This window comes from Abramis brama (genome assembly GCF_963993115.1).
Source record: "Abramis brama genome assembly, chromosome: 14".
In the NCBI taxonomy this organism is placed as follows: Eukaryota; Metazoa; Chordata; class Actinopteri; order Cypriniformes; family Leuciscidae; genus Abramis; species Abramis brama.
Window position 1 is genome coordinate 32,076,337 of NC_139976.1, and position 21,058 is coordinate 32,097,394.

Consider the following 21,058-nt stretch of genomic DNA (forward strand, 5'->3'; position numbering starts at 1 on the left):
TAAACACTATTTATAAAATATAATTATTTTACAGTTTAATAATAAGACAATTGTAACACCATAAAAGACCTGAGATAAGTTTAGACTATAAATACATTTTACATTAAAATAAATAATTCAATAATATCATAAAATAACAGTATATAATATAATAATATAGTCTTTTGTGACTTGATGCCTATATTTACTTTCTGAATCCGGATCACGTGACCCATTATGCTTCTGCAAGGATGTAGTTAGCTTTCAGCTGGACGAATTTTAAAGATATGAATTTCAAGTACGTATTGTCTTTATTTTCACTTAGATGTACTCAAGGAAGCCGCATTCCTTTCTTTATTCCAAATCTGGCAATGCAAATTATATTACGTGGTATTAACGACTTTGTGTTGTTAGCTTAGTTTGCTATCAAAATGGAGGCGCTCGCGTCTTTAAGTGTATTGTCAGTGAGCGCGCAGCAGCTGTGTTTACATGAGCGTTTGTTTTATATAACGCCCATTACCGTCTGACGCTCTCTGTATCATTTTATCAGTCTGAGTAATCGTGTATGATGCCAAATACAAATGTTTAGGCATGATGTTTCCAGTAAGTGTTTCTGGGTTGTGGCAGGATGTCTGAACAGGGAGATGGGGGTAGGGATGGAGAGGGGAGCTCATCTGCTGCTTTCAGAGCATCATTTTCTGTGGGTAGAGGACTGCCATCCCGAATACCACTGAATCCCCCTCCGCCAGGCAGACTGACCTCTTTGCGCTCCAGAGATCTGACCCTGGGTGGATATAAAAAGGTCCCACCCTCTAATGTCAATGGTTCAGTATCAATTGTGGTTTTTGTGCTACTCTCAGTTTTTTTTAATGCAAAATATATTGCATCAATAGATACAGCATGTTCAGTTCAACATTAAAAGAATGCTCATATCTAGAAACTTTACACTTCTTGACTCACTGAGTATTCCCCCCCCACAGAAAACCTTTGTACCAAATGTTCACTCTGTTCGCAAAACTAAAGATGAGTAAGTATTTTCAACATTAACTTTATTTGTAGTACTTATGTTTTATAGTTGGGAGGCAGACATCTTGTAACTACGGCTGTAAACTATCGATACATATCATCAGTGCATCGATATTGTTACACCCCTAGTATGCATATATACAATATATATATACTGTACTGACTTCTGTTAACATTTTTAAGGTAATGATGCAAACACAGTTGAATCAGAGTTTTCAATCAGTTCATTGAAACTTCATAATTATTATAACCCTGTTTTCATTTAACTAACAGAGATTAACTTCAAAGCATTGACACATCTGCAACTCTGTTTGAAAGTAAATGACAGGTGGTTCTGTCATGTAAACCGTTGTCAATGTGAACTCTTGTTTTCTGGAGGTTACATGAGGAGACTCGCACTGCACCAAAGAGAGCGAGAAGAGAGAGGGAAGACAGGCAAAGAGAGAGACAGCGACGAGAAAAACCTCAGACTATTCAGTCTCACTCTATTTTTGAGCAGGGTCCTGCAGACACCTACAGGAAACCAGGTAAAGCACACTTTTAGGGCCCTTTCACACCTACCTTGTTTGGTCCGGACTTTCGGACTTTTCAGTTTGGTCCGAATCAAAATTACAGGTGTGAAACCTCCCCCGGACCACGGTCCGAACCAGTGGCGGACTGGGACAATAATTCAGGCCGGGAATTTGACTCCACTGCCAGGCCACCTCTGCTGCTGCAGTCACCACCACCCTATTCATGTAATCTACTGGACTGATAAACTTGTAGGCTAACCCTATTAATGTAACAGGTAGACTACCAGATGCAATATAAATGAATAAAAAAATAACCCTTAAAAACTCACTAGGAATACACCATTTATACTACCAAACCAATGACAAATAGAAAATTGGCTTTTTAAAAGAGATAATAAGAGACACATTCACATGTTGAAATATTTACATTTTATGTATTTTCAGTGCTCAAAAGGGGTGGGCGATATGGCAAAAATATAATATCACAATTTTTTTCAGAAAAATCACGATTCACGATTTTATCACGATTCTTTTTTTAATGTTGGTTTTACTATTTTGTGACTGAGCATTACAGCCAAACTAATGTCCATATTTTAAAAACAAAGCCTTAGGTAACAAAATATAAAATAAAAAAGAATAGCAGACAGGGGCGAAGATATTTTTTTGTCATTTTCTTTGTTATTAAATATTAAGATCAAAGATACACATTACTCATACACAACTTAATATACAAATTAAATAAACATTTGCTTTATGTTTTCAGCTACAGTAGGTGTATTTAACAGTAGCATTGAAGAAAGTAATTAAAATAACAAAAATAACAAATATGAAAATAAAACAAAACATAGACTTCACTGTATAAATTATACATTGATACTTATTAAAGCTACTATTAAAAATTATCAGTCAGGAGCAGTGAGTGATTTTCTCTTTGCATTTTGTTGTTTTTTAACATTAAAGGGATAGTTCTCCTAAAAATGCTATTTGTCATAAGTTACTCTCTCAAGTTGTTTTAAACTCGAATAAGTTTCTTTCTTTTGTTGAAAATAAAAGTTATTTGGAAGAATGTGGGTAACCAAACAGTTGATGTACCCCAGTGACTTCCATAGTATATTTTTCTCCTATGGAAGTCAATGGGGACCAGCTACTGTTTGGATAGCCACATTCTTCAAAATATTAATATTAGAAAAATATTAGAAAATATTAAAAGGAAATTAATACAGGTTTGGAATAACATTAGAGTGCGTAAATAATGAGAGAATTTTTATTTTGGGGTGAACTATCCCTTTAAGGAGAAGCGGCATCGTGTTTACTATTACTACTGTCTCTTTAAGAGTTGCGCGCGACGCGTCTATTATACACGCATTTGACAAGCAGATTTTCTCTAAATTTTCTCAAGTTTGCGTTCACTTTAGACATAACCGACTTTGTTTATGTAAACCTTGTGTGTATTTGACAGTATTAGCACAATAAGACTCAAAGGATAACTTTGTCCAGTATCCAGGCGCTGGTAGACAGGCTTTTAGTGCATGTGAACTTCACATGTACGCGCTGAGAAACGCACACGTTAGAACAGCGCATCAGCACGCGAATTAAATGTTTAACCGACAAGGCATTAAAGCACATGCAAATTATGAACTTTTGTAAACTGCAGTGTCCCGTTCCGCAGCGTGTACGTCGCGTTGTTCAGGATGTTGGGACAGAGGCGCCAGAACAGCAACTGATAGAATGCACCACGATTCTACGATATTTCTTCAAAAGCAGATCATGGAGACATTTTAATCGTCCACGATCAAAAATCGTCATATCGCACACCCCAATGCCAAATTATTATAAATATAATGTAAATGTAATCTTGACCGACCTGTTCCCTTACTGGCGAACATGGCTGGGATTTTGCAGCAGCTTGCTGCGTCTGCATTCGTAGTTGCACACCAGCCTATCACATGCCAGGCTGATGGTCTGCACAGCGGCAGCCGGCAGGCCAGAACGACCGTCAGGCCACCGGGAAATGTCCCGGTGCTCCCGATGGCCAGTCCGCCCCTGGTCCGAACCAAACAGACGAAATTTGGTCCGACGAAAAGAGGTGGTCTCGGTCCGGATCAAACTGTTCAAAGGTTTGGTTCGTTTCTAGTGTGAAAGCATTTTCTGTATGGTTCGGACTTTCGGACCATTTACAGGAAGTTCCGGTGGTTCCCGCGTAGCATAAACAACTGAAGAAGAATATTTATGTGCAGATCTGTCAGATCCTGCCCACAGAGTTTCTTCCAGCTGATTCGCGCGCGCGCACACACACACACGCACACATTTGTCCTGCGTCCTGCCGGCGATGATAAAATGTTTGCACAACGAGGACGTTCATTTGGCGAATTTGAACTAGCGTCGAGTATAGTTGGTGCTGGAGGGAGTAATGCCGTAATAATAACAGTATAGTGGCAACGATAATATGCGTCTGTTCATTCATTCTTGTCAAAGTTACCCGTCGAATTGACAACACGCTGACGTCAGACGCACGTCCGTTTACAAACCAATCAATGTCAAGATGCATCCATGTAGATGTTGACGACAGGACGCAAGTACGTCATGAAAAGTTTTTTAGTGCGCTCGCATAATTGCAATGTGAAACCAAACCAAAACTAACCAAATGTATACAATGTATCAAAACATGAACTTTGGTTCGGACCTTGGTGCGGACTTTCAGGTGTGAAAGGGCCCTTAAATCACACAATGACATTATATCTGGACTGTAGAGCCAGAGGAGAACTGGCCTCCTGGTGTTGCCTGGTTTCTCCCATGTTTTTTTTTTTTTTTTTTTTTTTAATTATCCATCATAAAATTAAGTTTTTCATTCCTTGAATAGAATAGAATAGAATAGAATCGGGCATTTATATAGCGCTTTCATATGTACTACTGTACACCCAAAGCGCTTTACAATCATATCAGGGGATCTCTCCTCAACCACCACCAGTGTGCAGCATCCACTTGGATGATGCGACGGCAGCCACAGTACAACGGCGCCAGTGCGCTCACCACACACCAGATATAGGTGGAGAGAGGAGAGAGCCACCTTGCCATGAAGTATGTTTCCATCCAAAGCTGTGAATTTAACTTGTGCGCAAAATTGGAATATCGCATAAAAGCTTTAATCCATATGGCTCTTTTTTCATTTATCACAAATTACTTGTGCCTCAGAGCAAGCAAACTAACAGAATAAACGCTGTCATGTTATCTTACGTTTGAATGCCTGGTGTTTGTTAAGAAAGAACAGTGGCATTTGCATTTGAAATGTTCCACGGTAGAAATAGAAACATTAGTATGTGTGTGGGCCACAGAGAGATGGAGGACCTACACTTCACACTGCGGACTGATCATAGCTCACTGACCACTCTCCTGTCATCTAAGAGCCAAGGCAGAGCAGGTATGCGCATAGCCAGATGGTCAGCTAGGCTGATGGCATTTACCTATGACCTTCGGGTATAAGCCAGGCCGTGAGAATGTGACCGCAGACTGTTTATCTCTTACCACTTCCCAGTACTGAACCTAGTCTGGAAAATGATGTTGAAGTGTGGTATTTACAAGCTGCATACAATTCTTGTCCTATTCAAGCTGAGCTGCGCAGAGTGCTCACTTCAAAATGGTCAAAGTGTGCAAGGGCACTGGATCATGCTGGTTGGCAGTTGGTTATGTCTTCAGTGAACGTAAACAGTTGAGAAAGAAATCTGCTGTGTATCGTCACATTGGATCCGTGCATTCGGCCTTAAAGTGACAGCAACCTATAAATACCTGCTGCTGTTTATGTCATTAATGTTAATCAAACAACAAAACGCAGCTTAAACAAAGATTCATCTATATTTAATTTATACATTATTATTTAAATACACTATTTTACGTTTAGGCTGAATTATTACATGTCTGTACCTGAATATTACATTTAGACTTTATTTGTAACTTTGTTATATTGTTTTATTGTCTATGCTTGTAATGAGTGTATTTGTTCTTATTACACTCCCCCACAGCCTCGTAGTGGTAAAATGAATATTAAATACCAAATCAAATTTCAAATGTCTGATCTTGCAGGTAATTGGTGCAGCTCTAACCTGGATGGCTGTGATCCTGCACTGGTCACAAAATGCATTAAAAAGGAAAAGAACAATACCGCGGATGATGATAATGAAATTTTACAAAAACTCCAACGAGATGATGTAAGCCAAGTCACAATGACCCTTTATCATCTTGAAAGGTCTTGAAAGGTAATCAATAGTACATTAATGTTTTTTTCTGGTTTAATTGTGCAGTTTTTGGATGATCCTGGATTAAAAAATGATCCTAAGCAAAGACCAATCAGACTTCCACTCCATCAGTCATGCTCATTTTTGTCAACAGAGGCAGCTAGTTCATGTAAGTTACAGTTTATGCTAGCAGTAATTTTATGTTTTATTGCCAGTTAAATTGTTTTCATGCTACTTACAGTAAAGAACTGAATCCAAGACATGTTTGCAGTTAAAGAGAGAGCATCTGATAATGTACTGAAATCACCCAGAGCTGAGCAGAAATACCCGCTGCCATTGAGGGAAACATCTGCATTCCCGCAACAACCAACGGTTGGAGAACTTTTCCAGCAGCTAAGTGTTTCAGATCAGGAAGAACTACTGTTTATTCAACTTCCTGATACCATACCTGGTCAACCTAAAACCTCAAGCCCAGAGAAAACCAAAAAGGATGACAAAACTGAAGACAAGCGCTCATCACAAATTAAAACTCTGGTAAGTTCTCGTTTCATATTATGCCACTTGAAGGAGTCAGTTTTTTTTTCTTTTCCATAACTTTTCATGGTTTTCCAAAACAGTTTTGACCTTTTTTTAACGATATTCTTTTGCAGCTCAGCTTCAGTATACACTCTCTTTCTTTTCTTTTTTTTCCACATAATGCATGTTACTTGTAATGTGTTACTCTCAATACTGATCTTTTTTTTCACCAGGTTTTGATTTCTGTATATTATTATGATTTCATAGCACACTCATAAAAGAGTTTGATTCCTCATGAAATCATCCCTTGAAGGCAAATTAAATTTCAAGCATTTAATATTATCTTCAGTGTCCCATTTTAATGCTATGATGATATAATTTTTCAGGATCAGCCTGATAAAGCCGCTGTACCTTTGCTGTCTGACTTCTCTGAGGGTCTGATTGGAAAACTGCAAATTAGAAAGTCTGGTAAAGTACAACTGGTCATGGGAAATGTTACATTAGATGTATCAGAGGGAGCGGCCTTCTCTTTCCTACAGGTAAGTTAGTACATTGTCATTTTAGTTGCAGTGTAGCAAAATAATCTAGTAAAGATTGATAGATAAAATCAGTTGGGACTCGCTCATATTTATTTAATTAAAGGCACAATATGTAACTTTTTTGCTTTAAAAATAGCAAAAATCACTATATCTATGTTATATATTTTTTTTAGTTGTGTACTTACATTATCCCGCCTGTTTCCAACAACTTTCAAACCAGGAGAAATTTGTAATTTAATTTGAGAAACGTCACGTTTCTTTATTTCCGTTTTGTCGCAGTCAATGGCGTCATATCCGCGTTGTCTCTGGTTTCCGCTCGTACTGCCATGGCAACCAGAGCTATGAACCAGAGCCCTCTGATAGTAACCAAAGCGACTGACGCGGACAACTTTGTAGTTCGCAATGTCTGTTTGCACGCTGTTGTTGTTTCGTTCAAACATGGACCATGGCAAGCAGACTTTGGATAAAAAAGGAGAACTAAAACGAGAATCAATATCAGCGCGGTGTTTTCGAGATGCCTAGAGCTCCCATAGACAGTATATAAACGAGAGCTCCACGTCCGAGACTTCGACCGCTCCTACATGTACTTTATTAAACAGGTGAGCACATTTACATAAAACTAATCAATGTTTTATAGTTCAACAATGATAAAATGTCAGAATATGATCAGTATGTTATTCTAATGTTGATCTAGTTTACTGCTAGTCTCATACAGACAAACTAACACATACATTTCAACACATTCAAATGCAGTTTAGTGTGCTAGTGTAATGTTAGACCAAGTGAAACAGCGCTGCGTTACCTCACACGTTTAATTTGTCTAATAAACTGACCTGTGAGTAGTAATTCTGCATGTAGTTCGGTAGAATGAAATGTCCATATTCCTTTTATATCTGCGGGACTCACGTCGTGTGTGGAGCTGATAGCTGTCTCTTAGCAATCCCGAACTGCTTTATATCACAGTCATGATAAAAGCATTGATGTATTCAGTCATCCATAAACATTATTAGATCAGTCGGCTTGACGTTGACGACAAGATCCATAATTCTTAGCAAATGTTGCGTCATCAATCTACGCCTTTGTTATTGTAAATAGGTTAGCGACCCCTAGTGGCGAAAAATGCCATACTGTACGTTTAAATCAAAGCCTTTTGAAGAATAATCATTACATATTGCAATTCCTGTTTTTTTGTCCTCAAATTTAAGACCTCTTCAAAATATAATTAAGACTGTTCTTACACCATTTAAAATATTTTAGACTTTTTATGGCTTTAAATTTGATCTAATGGGATTTAAGACTTTTTATAGACCTGCAGGAACCCTGGAAAATGGTCAATACTTTTGGTTAGGGGTGGGTGATATGGCAAAAAATATTATCACAAATTCTTTTTCAGACAGGATCACGATCCACAATCTTAACAACATTCTTTTTAACATTTAAGCACAATAAGACGTGAAAGAAAACTTAGTTCAGTACTCACGTGCTGTGTGATATACTATGGCCCTGTCCCAAATGGCACACTTCATATGCACTTTCAGTCTTGTGGACTTACAATGGCTGCCGCGTGCACGTGTCCGTTAAATCCGTGAGACCGAAGGGTGTCCCATTTGTCATTTTAAGCCTCAGAAGGGTGCTCGCGAGCGCCCCCTCTGCGGTCGATATGCGCCCTCGATGCGCACTTTTTGCACTAATGCTCAGCAGCAGACTTCTTCCCGATAGTCAAAGCGGCATTACGTCACGAAAGTGCGGACTCGTAGGAAGACCACGAGTGCTTAGGGTGCCATTTGGGACGGGGCCTATGAATGTAATCTGGATGTACTACATCCGCCATGTTCATCATCATGTGACCTACCAGCGTCAATTGTGTCGCTTCACTGCCATTCATAAATCCTTTCCCATGGCCTCAATGGGATAATAAAGTGTCCATCGAATGTGCACTTCAGAATCTCGCTGAAAGTAGTAGGTCATCTGGCGACTTTTTTTTGAATACTATGGCCCTGTCCCAAATGGCACCCTAAGCACTCGCGGTCTTCCTATGAGTCCGCAGTTTTGTGACATAACGCCACTTTGACTGGCATCAGTGCGGGCTCTGCAAAAGTGTGCATATCGACCGCAAAGGGGGCACTCGCGAGCACCCTTCTGAAACCTAAAATGACAAATGTGACACCCTACGGTCTCACTGACTTAACGGACACGCGCATGCGGCAGCCGTTGTAAGTCCACAAGACCGAAAGTGCATATGAAATGTACCATTTGGGAAAGGGCCTATATTTTCGAACTTACTACTCTGTTGGCGTGCTGTTTTTCGCATGCCTTATAGTAGGGAAGTATTTGATTTCGGACGCAGTGTATGTGTCCAACAATTGTTGTCCCCAGTGTAGCATTCTGGATTGCCAAGCTGATATTGAACTCAACTGGATCAACTGGATTTTATTTACTGAAGGACTGTATGACTGATCTCATTTACATGAAAGATGATTCATGGGATATGATGTTTGTATCTGCAGCAACTTGTTTGTGTGCGGCTGTCAGAGGGCCTCACCGGGGACATGACTGTGCTAGGAAACATCACACACAAGCTGGTGTGTTCACCTGATTTTGAGACTTTACTGCAAGAAACCAAATTGCCATCTGATCTCTGCTCGGCGTCAAAGTCCTGATTTTATCCCACAAGAATATTTAAAATAATGTAAATAACTGTTTTTAAATGTAAAAGTTTTAAATGTGAGGTTTTGTGTCCTTACAAAGTACTGACAATTATTATAAGCTAATATTCAGCCTAATTCTGAGGCCACTTGATTTTTATTTAAAAGGCATGTTCACCTAAATTGTTGTCATTATTTACGCATGCTTCTTGTCATTAAACAGATTTTGGGGGAATGGAATGGAAAAGGGCAGCTTAAACATTCTTTAAAATATCTGAATTTGTTTTGAGGCCTGTTCACACCATGAACTGTAATGATAAAGATATATAGAATCCATCCTACTTTAAAAAACTCTAGCATTTAAAGTGGCAGATGACAAAAAAGTATGTTTGTAATAAACAGAACTTAATAATTCGTTGTTGTAGACGCTTATTTAGTTATCGTTCTTGGTGTGAATGGGCCTTTGGACAGAATAAAACGGATACCGGTTGGGAATGTGACATCAAGTAAATGACTGTTATCACTTTGGGGTGAACTATTCCATTTAACATTAGAAAGCACACTTATAATGACGTTTTAAAAGGTTTCATGAAATTGTATAGTATTCTATTGTAAATACCTTCTGTTGCTTTTATATAAAATGTGAATGTTTATTTTGCAAGTAAAGACATACAAAACATGGTGTCCTCTTTCAAAGCATGATATGCAAACTCATTCTGAGAAGCAAATGAAAACTGATGTCAGTATTACAGTTTATGGCAAGAAAAGAAAGCAATATAGAAAGTAGTCAGTCACAGCCTTCACGCTTTTAACACTATATAAATGCAGCTCTAATAACGGAAAGCTCAGGCTTTTATTGAGGAGGAACTGGCCTTTGTACAACACACTCTGTCTACCAGAGTCATAGGCTACATAGTCTCACTTCTTAGTACTCTTTACAGTCTTTTTCACAGCTGCTTCAGCCTTCTTTTTTGGCGCTTTTGCCTTTATCACTGTTACTTTGGATTTCTTCTTTTTGTCTGCGTTGGCTTTTGATTTGATGGATCTCCTCTCTTTTCTCCGAACAAGGTCTTCCCTTCCAATCTCAATCATGTGCTCCTCCCACGATTTTATTTCGTTCTTGTAACGGACTTTGTCATCCTCTGCCAGCTGTGTGTACATCTAAAAAAACGAAGCAGTTAAGTCACATTAAGAAAGCCATAGGCCACGTTCACACATCAGCAGAATATGGTTGTCAGTCCTGTATTTGAGTCCTTAATACATTTACGTTGTGAACGGAACAGATGTCACATGGATTCGTGGTTCGATTGGACTCTTGTATCAAAAGTGATACGATTTTTCAGTTTTATGGACGTTGCAATCTTTGACATCACTTTAGTCACTGTTGCTATGGTTACTGGTTGATTGACTCCCTTTGCACATTCATACAGACAGTATTCAAGATGCTACTGTAAGTTGCAGTGTGAACAGGACATTTCGAGACACCTGTATCGAAACTTGCCGGCCCAGAAACTTGTAGTCCAAGTGACTACACTGGCTCAACCATAAGTTTATCAAGTGACGAGAATACTTTTTGTGCGCAAAAAACAAACAAAAATAACGGCTTTATTCAACTATTCATTTTCTTCTGTGTGTTCTTCTGTGCGTGAATTCACTCTGGCCCACACAGAAGAAAATGAATAGTTGAATAAAGTCGTTATTTTTGTTTTTGCGCACAAAAAGTATTCTCGTCGCTTGATAAACTTGTGGTTGAGCCACTGTAGTCACTATATTTGGACTATTTTAACGATGTCTTTTCTGGGCCGACAAGTTTCGATCCCATAGAGGCCTATGGAGGAGTGACACAGCTCTCAGATTTAATCAAAAATATCTTAATTTGTGTTACGAAGATGAACGAAAGTCTTACGGGGTTGGAACAACATGAGGGTGAGTAATTACTGACAGAATAAATTTTTGGGTGAACTAACCCTTTAAGTCGAGTCTTTTGTATGCTTTACATGAGCAGTGCTATTTATATAATGCTGCTTATGTAGTGTTTCAAATCAGACACTTTTATGAGTTGCCTTAAATGGCAGTAGCCTATGCAGACTCACTAGATTATGGAACAGCTGTATTGTGCGTCACTTTTGAAATAAAATGTGCTCAATTTAGGTACAACTCACTTGTTTCTGTGTGATGTTGAATCGCATCCAATCGTCTCTCAGCGACTTCAGCTTCGTCTGGAAGGAAAAATGACATTCAACACAATTGTTGCAACCAATATGAAATACTGTATGAAATACTTAAATGGTATATTATGGAAATATGTTTTAGGTTTTAATGGTCTGTAATATCAAGTTTGTTATTAACCTCAAATATATATCAATAAGCTAAATGCAAACAGCTAAACTTGGTGCTAAGATTCAATATCCGGTCTCCAAAAATAAATATATTAGGTCCCTTGCAAAAATAAGTGAATAAAATGATTTATACAAAATATACTACAGTTTGAAAATTCAGAGTCGGTAAGATTTGTTTTAAATAAATTTACACTTATTCAGCAAGGACAAATTAAACTAATCAAAAATAAAGACATTTATGTTGTTACAAAATATTTAAATAAATACCATTCTTTTGAACGTTCTATTAATAAAGTGTCCTGAAAAATGTTTTCACAAAAAAAATATTACTGTTTTCAACATTTAAAATAATCAGAAATGTTTCTTGAGCAGCAAATCAGCATACCAGAATGATTTCTGAAGGATCATGTGACACTGAAGACTGGAGTAAATTTAGTTTTGCATCACAAGAATACATTACATTTTAAAATATATTCAAATAGACAACAGTTATTTAAAATTGTAGTAATATTTCACAATAGTACTGTTTTTACTGTATATTTGATCAAATAAATGCAGCCTTGGTGAGTATAAAAGAAAATATTTAAAAATCCTACAGAGCCCAATGGTAATGTATGTTCAATTTTAGATTAACTAAAGTTAGAAACTAAAGTTCATCTTCACCTGCATAGTAGTTCCTTTTGCTTCCTCGAAGTGCTCCGCCATGAAGATGTTGAAGGCGCTCCTGGGGCGTTTGGGCTTGCCAAGACTATTCAGCTCCTACAGTTAAAGTTAAAGTTATACAAAACAAACCAAGGATGAATATAGTATAAAGGGGAATAAAATAATCTTTAGTCATTGTAAAGATTCTCATTGATGGTTTAGTGTAGTGGTTACGTGACGGAGGTCAACACTCGCCTTCTTTTTCCTAGTTGCTTTTCTTTTGGCCACTCTTTGTCGTTTTTCCTCTGCAATAGCTGCAGTCTGTGCAGGAGTGAGTTGAGCTTTGTACGTCTTCAAAGCAAGCTTATACTGCTCCCTGGATGCCAAAGATGAATCCTGAAATGGCTGTACATGTGACAGTTCAAATTAGTGGCTGAATGAGGAATTTTACAACACCATTAACTAAAGAAAATGTTGGATGATAAAACGTTAAGATCCACAATTAAAGGCAAAAATGACAAAAAGGCCCAGATATTTAAAATGAGCCTATAGCAGGGTATATGCAGGAATCATAGAGATGAATTTACTACCTTTTACTACCTTTTTTACCACGTCCACAATATTTTTTACTACCAACACGACATCAAGCAGCAGCCCTTTTTTGGGGGTGTGGGCGGGGTATGCAAAGCACCACTTACTACTTACTATAAGGTATAAGTGTGACACTGTCACACCCATCATACATATTAGGAACACTAGTGTTTAATTGTGATCATTAAGTATTGTCATTGTCAATTATGTTTTTTTTTTGTAGTGTCGAGTTGAGTTTCAGTTGTCCTTATCTTAACCCTAGGCCTTGAGTTATCCTAACCATAGCCCTTAGCCCTAATAAGGTGAATAATAACCTTGGCACTTTGTTATTGCTATCAACTCCGACTCACTCAGGGCTCGACATTAAGCCTTTTCATGTGCTTGTCCTTTGGACAAGTAAATCTGTCATATCTGCACCTTTAAAGGGCCCCTCTTATTAAATGTATGCTTCATCTTTAGTTTTAAATTTTATCAATAGATTAAATTAGAATAGCCTAATAAGAAAAATTTACAACTGCATTAAATAATGTTATGAATATGAGATCGTTTTAAATATTTTTGAATATACAAATAAGAAACGTTGGAAAGAACGATACTTTTAAACATGAAAGTAAACCGCCAGTAGGAGGCGGCAGGCAACCGTCTTAATGAGCGAGTCATTGAGTCATTCATTCAAATGATTCATTCAAACAATGATTCATTCAAGAATGAGACATGTTTATGAATGGGTCATTGAATCTTTGACTCAGCCAATTCGTTCAAAACGCTGAATCATTCAGTAATGAAACATGGTTAAGTGTTGCTGTGAGATACGTTACGGTTCTGCTGTGATCTTTGTTTGGAACTATTTTCGCGGCTGAAACAGAACAAAAACAGACAACATTGTGTCTAAAATGTAAGTGACTTAATTTGAACTGTTTATTGAACTGTTGTATCAAAAGCAATGTCACATTTTTAGTCGTGATGGTACTCAAGAAACCAGCACTCGTCGTGTGAGGTTGCTAAACTGTATCATCATATGTTAAAAATATTAAAACACATTTTGAATTTTGCCACTGGCAGTATGTTGTTAACGGCTAGTTTAAACTGAGTTTACATTTGTTTGGATTTCTCCTCGAGAGGCTGCGCGAGCCTCAACAGCGCAACCTTGTTAACGTTACCGTCAGTAATACTTATCCACTATCGATCGCAACTTACAATAAATATAATACAATCAGAATCATTCTCTCATTTTAGTGATTCCCTAGTTTTTTGTTGTTTTTTTGTTATTGACGTTTAATCAGGCTACTTGTCCGGTCGGGCAAGTACAATTCTCTTTTACTTGTCCCTTCAAAAAATCCACTTGTCCCGGACAAGCGTTTCGCCCGTTTCACACATACTCCGTTTGCAGTGCGTATTTTTTTCCGTACCCATGTTAACAGGTTAGACCTTTCACACTGCACGCGGTTGCAGTCCGTCGATCCGTTCCAGTTGCGGTGCGTATACAGCAGTGCAGCGATCGTTTCCGCACCGAGTCTATTTTTGCTGTGCTGCAGACGCTGAATTAAAGTGACAGCGCATGTTTCGTGGTCAAAATGAACACAGATTGACCTGAAAATGTAGTAATTTCACCAATGCGATTAATTAAATAAAATGTAGTAATCTCACCATAAATGTATTTAATTAAATACTACTTTGGGGTAAAGCAAGGAAAACTACAATTTACCTCAACAAGGCGACATAATTAACAACACTCGTCTTATTTGTGGAGGTGGAAAAACAAGTTATTTGCGACATGCAAGATTTATTGTATTAAAATTTAAAAGGCATGAGAGTCGGCTGTTTTTGTCAATTTTAAGTTTTAATTTAAAATGTTTGCGATTTAAAATAAGTAGGCCTACATGGTTAAATATTTGACCACTTAATTGAGCAACTTAATATAAGTAATGCATTGAATAATAGGCTGACGCTGTTTAAATTGTGTTTAAACGTGTATACGTCTATTAAAGAGTGTAGGCTATATGTGTAAAGAGAATCGCAATGCTGAGACGTTAAGACCGGGGTAAATCAAGGGAAAATACAATTTACTTCAACAAGGCAACACTCGTCTCATTTGTGGAGGTGCAAAAACAAGTTATTTGCGACATGCAAGATTTATTGTATAAAGATTTAAATTATGCAAAAAAGGGTATAAGTCTGCTGTTTTTGTCAATTTTAAGTTTTAATTTAAAATGTAGGCTATGCGATTTTAATATAAGTACATGGTAACATATTTTACCACTTGCTTGAGCAACTTAATATAACTTAATATAATTATAAAGAAATAATGCATTTAATAATATGTTGTTTAAATTGTGTTTAAACGTGAATACGTCTATTAATGAGTGTATGTGTACAAAGAGAATCGCAATGCTGACAAATTTTTTTTTTTTAAATAAAAGTTGCTGATAACTTCTGGATTTGAAATACAAATAGTGAGTATGTATTTGTGGTAGCCTACAGCAGCGGATCAATTACCCTTCATTTACACTGCACACGTCTGCGGTGCATTACGTCTGTGACAAGGTTTTATTCCGTCCTTCACGAGGTGCCAACTCACACCAGGAGCATTTCAGAAGCAGAGCGAGACCACGTGATTTGCCTGTCCGACGTGGTTTTTCTTGATTTTTGGGTTTCTACCATACAGTCTATGGTTTCTACCAAGGATATTGGTGTGTAATACGTTTGGGAGTTTGCACAGGGTGTTTCTTTTGAATTTGACAATGTTTTTTTACTTTTATTTTGTATTTCCGGTGCGACTTGGACGCGCGTCCGTCAAAAATAGACTAGGCGCCTATATTTAGCGAAGCGGCGCGGAGAGACGCTTCTTGGAAGCTTCTGAAACGCGCCGCGTCGCGGCCGGTGTAAACACAAGCATTGATTATAATGGGCGCGATCAGCTCCGGTAGCCGTGTCGCAGCCGTAATGCGCCGCAGATGTGTGCGGTGGAAATGTATGGCGTTCCGATCGGCTCTTTAATATGACTTTGCTACATGCACTCGTCTCAATGAACGTCTCACTCAACGTCTTATTTTTTTTTTCTTTCTGCTATTTATTCCATTCATTTTAAGACGCAGACGTGACGCAGACGTCACGCTGACGTCACGTAAATCACGCGTGGCAGTGAAGTGTCGGGTCAGACGTCACGCGTCATTCACGTGTGGCAGTGAAGTTATTAATTATTTTTTTCTCTAACACGTATTTAACACGTATTTAACACTCTACTCAACATGGCTCAGTGCAGTGTGCCAGCGGTTGCGATCGGTTCTTTAATATGACTGTGCAACATGCACTCGTCTCAATGAACGTGACACTTGCGTCTGTCTTATAACGTGACGTCTGCGTCTGTGATTTATATATAGGATATTATGTGTGTGTGTGTGTGTGTGTGTGTGTGTGTGTGTGTGTGTGTGTGTGTTGTTTAACCCACATTTTGAGGGCCAAATGCCCCCACAAAGATAGAAATATGAAGAAACAAAATTGATATAGGCTATTGCATTTTTATAGCTTATTGTTGGGGTTGTTATTGTGTTTTTAATTTTTTATAGTTTTAAAAGGCCTAGGCTACAGCACTTTGGTAGACTAGAAAACAGACAATTCGATCGCGTTTCTGTAGATCCTTTAAATAGAAGAATAGAATTGAAAAATAGGCTACTATTTTTATATATAAGTCACCTGTGTGAAAAAAACCCGACTGTAAACCTTTTTTTTTTTTTTATAGTTTGTAAACTATTATTTGACTTTTTGTTCATGACGTTTTGCCCCTTTATTAAACATTTAAAATATTCACAAATTAATATGGATTTTTTAAAAGATTTTACTGGTTTTCTAAGGCCAAAATATTTTCCCGCAGTGCTGAATGAGAAGAGCCATCTCTGGAACCATACAGAGAGCTGATTTATAGGTGGTTTATAGGCTAATGATAATAAATGTGTCTGAAAAAATAGCGAGGCATTTTAATTGTTTTTATTAATAAACTAGTATTTTCTAAATCAGTGTCGGCTGCAAACATCTCCATCTCCGCTGTAAAGCGGATGCGCCTTTAGATAGAAATGCACCGTTCATGCGGATTATCAGACAGTATTTGCTTTCGATTCGAATTTGTTCGTTTAAAATTGGACATTTCAAGCTTTATTTTGTTTCAGTTCATTTTTGAGACGCGCTCCAGTTCACGGAGATCATGAAAGCGCGCCTGATTGTTTTCTATTACGAAATCAAAACGTTTTCTTGTTATTGTGAGTTTACTCAAATAAAAGTAGTTGCGAATTATGTATTATTATTTTCTATATGACCATACATTATGAGCATTTTAAGTTGTTTCCACTGTTGATAGGAAAATACAAGTGTTCGCGCCCGCGCCTCCGTGCCACGCAGTGCGCGCTCCACTCCAAACAAACCATTGGATATGCGTCAAAATCTTGTGTTTATTTGTGATAATCAAATAAAACCCTGTATTATTATTGTCTAACCTATATTATGACTGACATATGACGAATTGCTTTGTTCCTTTTTTCGATAAAAGCGTCTTCTAAATATTGTTTGTTCTTTATTTTTTGTCATTGTTATAAATAACAACGAAATAACATCAGAGAATCTTACAATATAAGTGCAATAAAAACTTCATTACCTAGAGATAAAATTAGGGTATACAAAATACAAAAAGTAGTCAAAACGCATAACAGAACATAACTTCTTTTTTTTTTTACAATATTATATGCTTATTATTTTTAATTAACGAAATGTCAATCTTCATCTTTATAACAGAAGATACAATACAACAATCTTCAAGATACAGTATAATCTTCACGTATAAAGGATTGTCACCTTTAAAACAGTCCTTTTCGTGTAGGAACAAGCAATGCAGAAATATATGGTTAGCATATTAATTTAATGGGGTTTTTTTCCGTTCATTTACTAATTAAACACTTGGAAATGCGTCAAAATCTTGTGTACTTTATATGTGATAATCTTATATTATGACTGACATTTGACGAATTGCTTTGTTCCCTTTTTAGGATAAAAGCGTCTTCTAAATATGTAGCCTAGACTAGCCTGATATTAATGATAATTATTATTATTATTTGCGTTTATACCTAACTATAAATGAGTTAAATCAGCCCAAATGTTTACAACTACGTTATTTTGTGTTGGTCAAGAGACTCCTAGTGGTTAATAGTAGGCTACATACATGCTTTTTATGATTTCTTGATAAGTTGGCTATCTGTGGATATGTTGACAATGGTAAACAAATATTTTAACATGAACATTTGTGTAAATTCATATTTACTATTTGGAATAAAAGCTATACATAGGCAAGGTAAAATCACTTAATTGCTAATAAAATACAACTGAAGATCAGTGGGAAAAAATAATAAAGAATGAGTGTGTGGAATGTGCTGGAAACCGCCCTTGCAGCAGACTATGGCAGACGCAGACGAGACGTTCGGCACACGAACGAGTGATGTGGCAGACGCAGACGAGACGTTAGGCAGACGCAGACGTCACGTTCGGCACACGAACGAGTGATGTGGCAGACGCAGACGAGACGTTCGGCAGACGCAGACGTCACGTTCGGCAGACGCAGACGTCACGTTCATTGAGACGAGTGCATGTTGCAAAGTCATATTAAAGAGCCGATCGGAACGCCATAGAAATGAGGGGTTACGCACTGCAAATGCAGCATATGTGAAAGCACTATAGCGCGTGCTGCTCCTGCACCGCATACACACCGCACACGGAGTATGTGTGAAACGGGCGTTAATGTCGAGCCCATCAGGTCCTGTTGTTAGCACCGTATATATATTTTTTAATTATGCTAGATGAAGTTAAAATATGGAGACACAAATATTAAGCAAAAAAATGGAAACTCATATATTGAGGTGGTGATGAAAAATTTACTACCAAGTCAAATTGCGTTTGTTACCTTTTACTACCTTTCAAGGGCCTTAATTTTGGTAGATTCTTTTTACTACCGCGCGGACACCCTGCTATAGTGAATTCCTATGTTGTTGTTTTTTTTCTCTACACTTATTATAAAACATTTCATTATATTCTGTTCAAGACCTATCTAGTTATGGATTTAGTGTTAATTGTTCAGAATTATGATTTATTTCATAATTGATTTATTCCGATATTGATCCCAGGATTGATATATTAGTCTATTATGTTTCTGTTGATACATGAACAAAACCACTAAACATTCAAGATGCAATTTTTCAAAATATATGCTCAATAATAAATATATGAATATTACATATTCATAATATTTTTATTTATCCTGTTAGCTGGCTTATTTAATGTATGTTGAATAGATTTGCCTTTTTTTTTATGACAGCCACCGTTTAAATGTTTATAACAAATTGGAGTGGAAACATGGTTAGGCCTACATTCTTAAAAATTATATATAAGACTGCCTTATGTGCAATTTAAATGTTTGTATACAATTCAGTTTTTATTTGAGTATCGTTTAATATCTCTAAATGTAAATATCAATTGAATTTAATCATTTTAACTTTGAATAGTAATAAATTAGCTGACAGGGTTCCCTATCATAAATTCTGTGTCAATACCCAGCCCTAGTTATATATATGTTACCGGCAAAGTGTGTAATCCGGCATTCTATAGAATGCCTAGGTAATGCATAGAATTAGGTAATGTATTTTTTGCAAAAAACATCAGGAATTCTATACATTGCCTAGGCATTCTATACAATACCGGGATTTCACACTTTGCCGGTAACACACACACACACACACATATATATATATATATATATATATATATATATATATATATATATATATATATATAATTTATTTTTTATTTTTTACAAATATGTATGTGATATGTGTGATTTTGGATTTGCACACATATAAGCTGATATTTTACACAATAGTCATACAAAAAACAGCAATAAATACATAAACACACATATGAAGCAGGAATGTACCTGCTTCTGTTCTGGAGTCAGCATTCTCCACTTCTCTGCTAACTTTCGGATAATATCCACATTTTTCAGTCCTAAGCAAAATAGATGGTTCTTTATCTTAAAAAAAAAAAAAAATAGAAATGCAAGGTAGCACTGCGACTCGAGTGGACATTACCTGGGTTCTGTCTGCTGAAGCTGGGCTGCATCTCCTTCACATATGTCATGTATCCTGTCAGGGGTCTTTTGGGTGGACCTCCAGTTGTGGTGCTAAAACTCCTTATCACTGGAGCTACACATGAACACCTACAATTGCAAAGCAATGGCATTATACAAAACTCATGGAATAGCAAATTAGTGGGGTTTTATCTAAAAAAAAAAAAAAAAAAAATTACAAAAAAACTCAAAACGCTCCTTACAACTTACGAAAAAGTTAAATACTGTCACTACATCCTGCATTAACTAAACATAATGCGTCTAAAATTGTGAGAAAATGAATTCATAGCTGTCTATAAATTTCTTAATGTTTCTGACGCACATATTGCCAAAATAAAATCCATTAGATATGATACATTAACTAATAAGCAGGACATGCATGAATAACCTTAAACTTGCAGCATGCTCACCTCACAACAGATGCACTCGAGAACAGACTCAAAGACTTGACCAAAACATTAGCACCGATTGTCATCAAGCTGAACGGAGCCATCGTGCACGTGCTGTGATCTTCACAATAATATCATTCAGATATTTAATATGCAGGGTGAGAACAATATACACAAAAGCTGACTAAAAAATGCTGTTATGGTTCCTCCTCCTCCTCCGGTTAAGGCGCCATTTCCATCTGCAGTTTGACCGAAGTGCATTATGGGACAATTATTCACCTAAAAGTTTATAATACTACTTTCACAAAATGAGCATTTTGGGAAAATAGCAAAAGCGACGTATTTCGAAACGTTAAAATAACGTGACATGAAATGGAACCGTTTGTAATTAAAATAAATAAATAAATAAAATCTTAGAAAAAAAAGTTTATGTTTGCATCATATTTGAAAATACATTGGAATAAACATTCCTACGAGCCTTTTACCTTCTAC

The 21,058-nt window shown here is 37.0% G+C and overlaps 2 protein-coding genes across 3 annotated transcripts; one reads left to right on the forward strand and one right to left on the reverse strand.

Moving 5' to 3' along the window:
• Nucleotides 1-186: 186 nt before the first annotated feature.
• On the forward strand, nt 187-10,125 carry LOC311096501 (DNA-directed RNA polymerase III subunit RPC4). Of its 2 annotated transcripts, XM_084135698.1 has the most exons (9): nt 187-277; nt 607-781; nt 960-1,006; nt 1,384-1,532; nt 5,595-5,719; nt 5,813-5,915; nt 6,018-6,280; nt 6,649-6,801; nt 9,309-10,125. In XM_084135698.1, the coding sequence occupies exons 1-9, from the start codon at nt 267-269 to the stop codon at nt 9,459-9,461; spliced, it is 1,179 nt and encodes a 392-aa protein (XP_083991824.1). In that variant the 5' UTR covers nt 187-266; the 3' UTR covers nt 9,462-10,125. The 2 variants fall into 2 exon arrangements, with proteins under 2 accessions (XP_083991824.1, XP_083991825.1); XM_084135699.1 differs by lacking the exon at nt 187-277 and having other exon boundaries at nt 693-803.
• A 155-nt stretch (nt 10,126-10,280) lies between these two features.
• On the reverse strand, nt 10,281-20,828 carry tfam (transcription factor A, mitochondrial). The gene is made up of 7 exons (XM_084135702.1): nt 20,588-20,828; nt 20,140-20,267; nt 19,986-20,056; nt 12,683-12,832; nt 12,449-12,544; nt 11,609-11,665; nt 10,281-10,607 (listed from the first exon to the last, which is right to left on the reverse strand). Exons 1-7 carry the CDS (start codon nt 20,668-20,670, stop codon nt 10,365-10,367), a joined length of 828 nt encoding a protein of 275 aa, XP_083991828.1. The 5' UTR covers nt 20,671-20,828; the 3' UTR covers nt 10,281-10,364.
• Nucleotides 20,829-21,058: the final 230 nt, after the last annotated feature.

Coding starts and splice junctions, on each gene's coding strand:
- LOC311096501 (XM_084135698.1), top strand. Junction 782..959: donor CCCTGGGTGGATATAAAAAG/GTCCCACCCTCT, acceptor CCCCCCCCACAG/AAAACCTTTGTACCAAATGT. Junction 1,007..1,383: donor GTTCGCAAAACTAAAGATGA/GTAAGTATTTTC, acceptor TGTTTTCTGGAG/GTTACATGAGGAGACTCGCA.
- tfam (XM_084135702.1), bottom strand. CDS start 20,670: ATGGCTCCGTTCAGCTTGATGACAATCGGTGCTAATGTTTTGGTCAAG. Junction 20,057..20,139: donor CTTCAGCAGACAGAACCCAG/GTAATGTCCACT, acceptor TATTTTGCTTAG/GACTGAAAAATGTGGATATT. Junction 12,545..12,682: donor AAGCAACTAGGAAAAAGAAG/GCGAGTGTTGAC, acceptor CTTTAACTGTAG/GAGCTGAATAGTCTTGGCAA.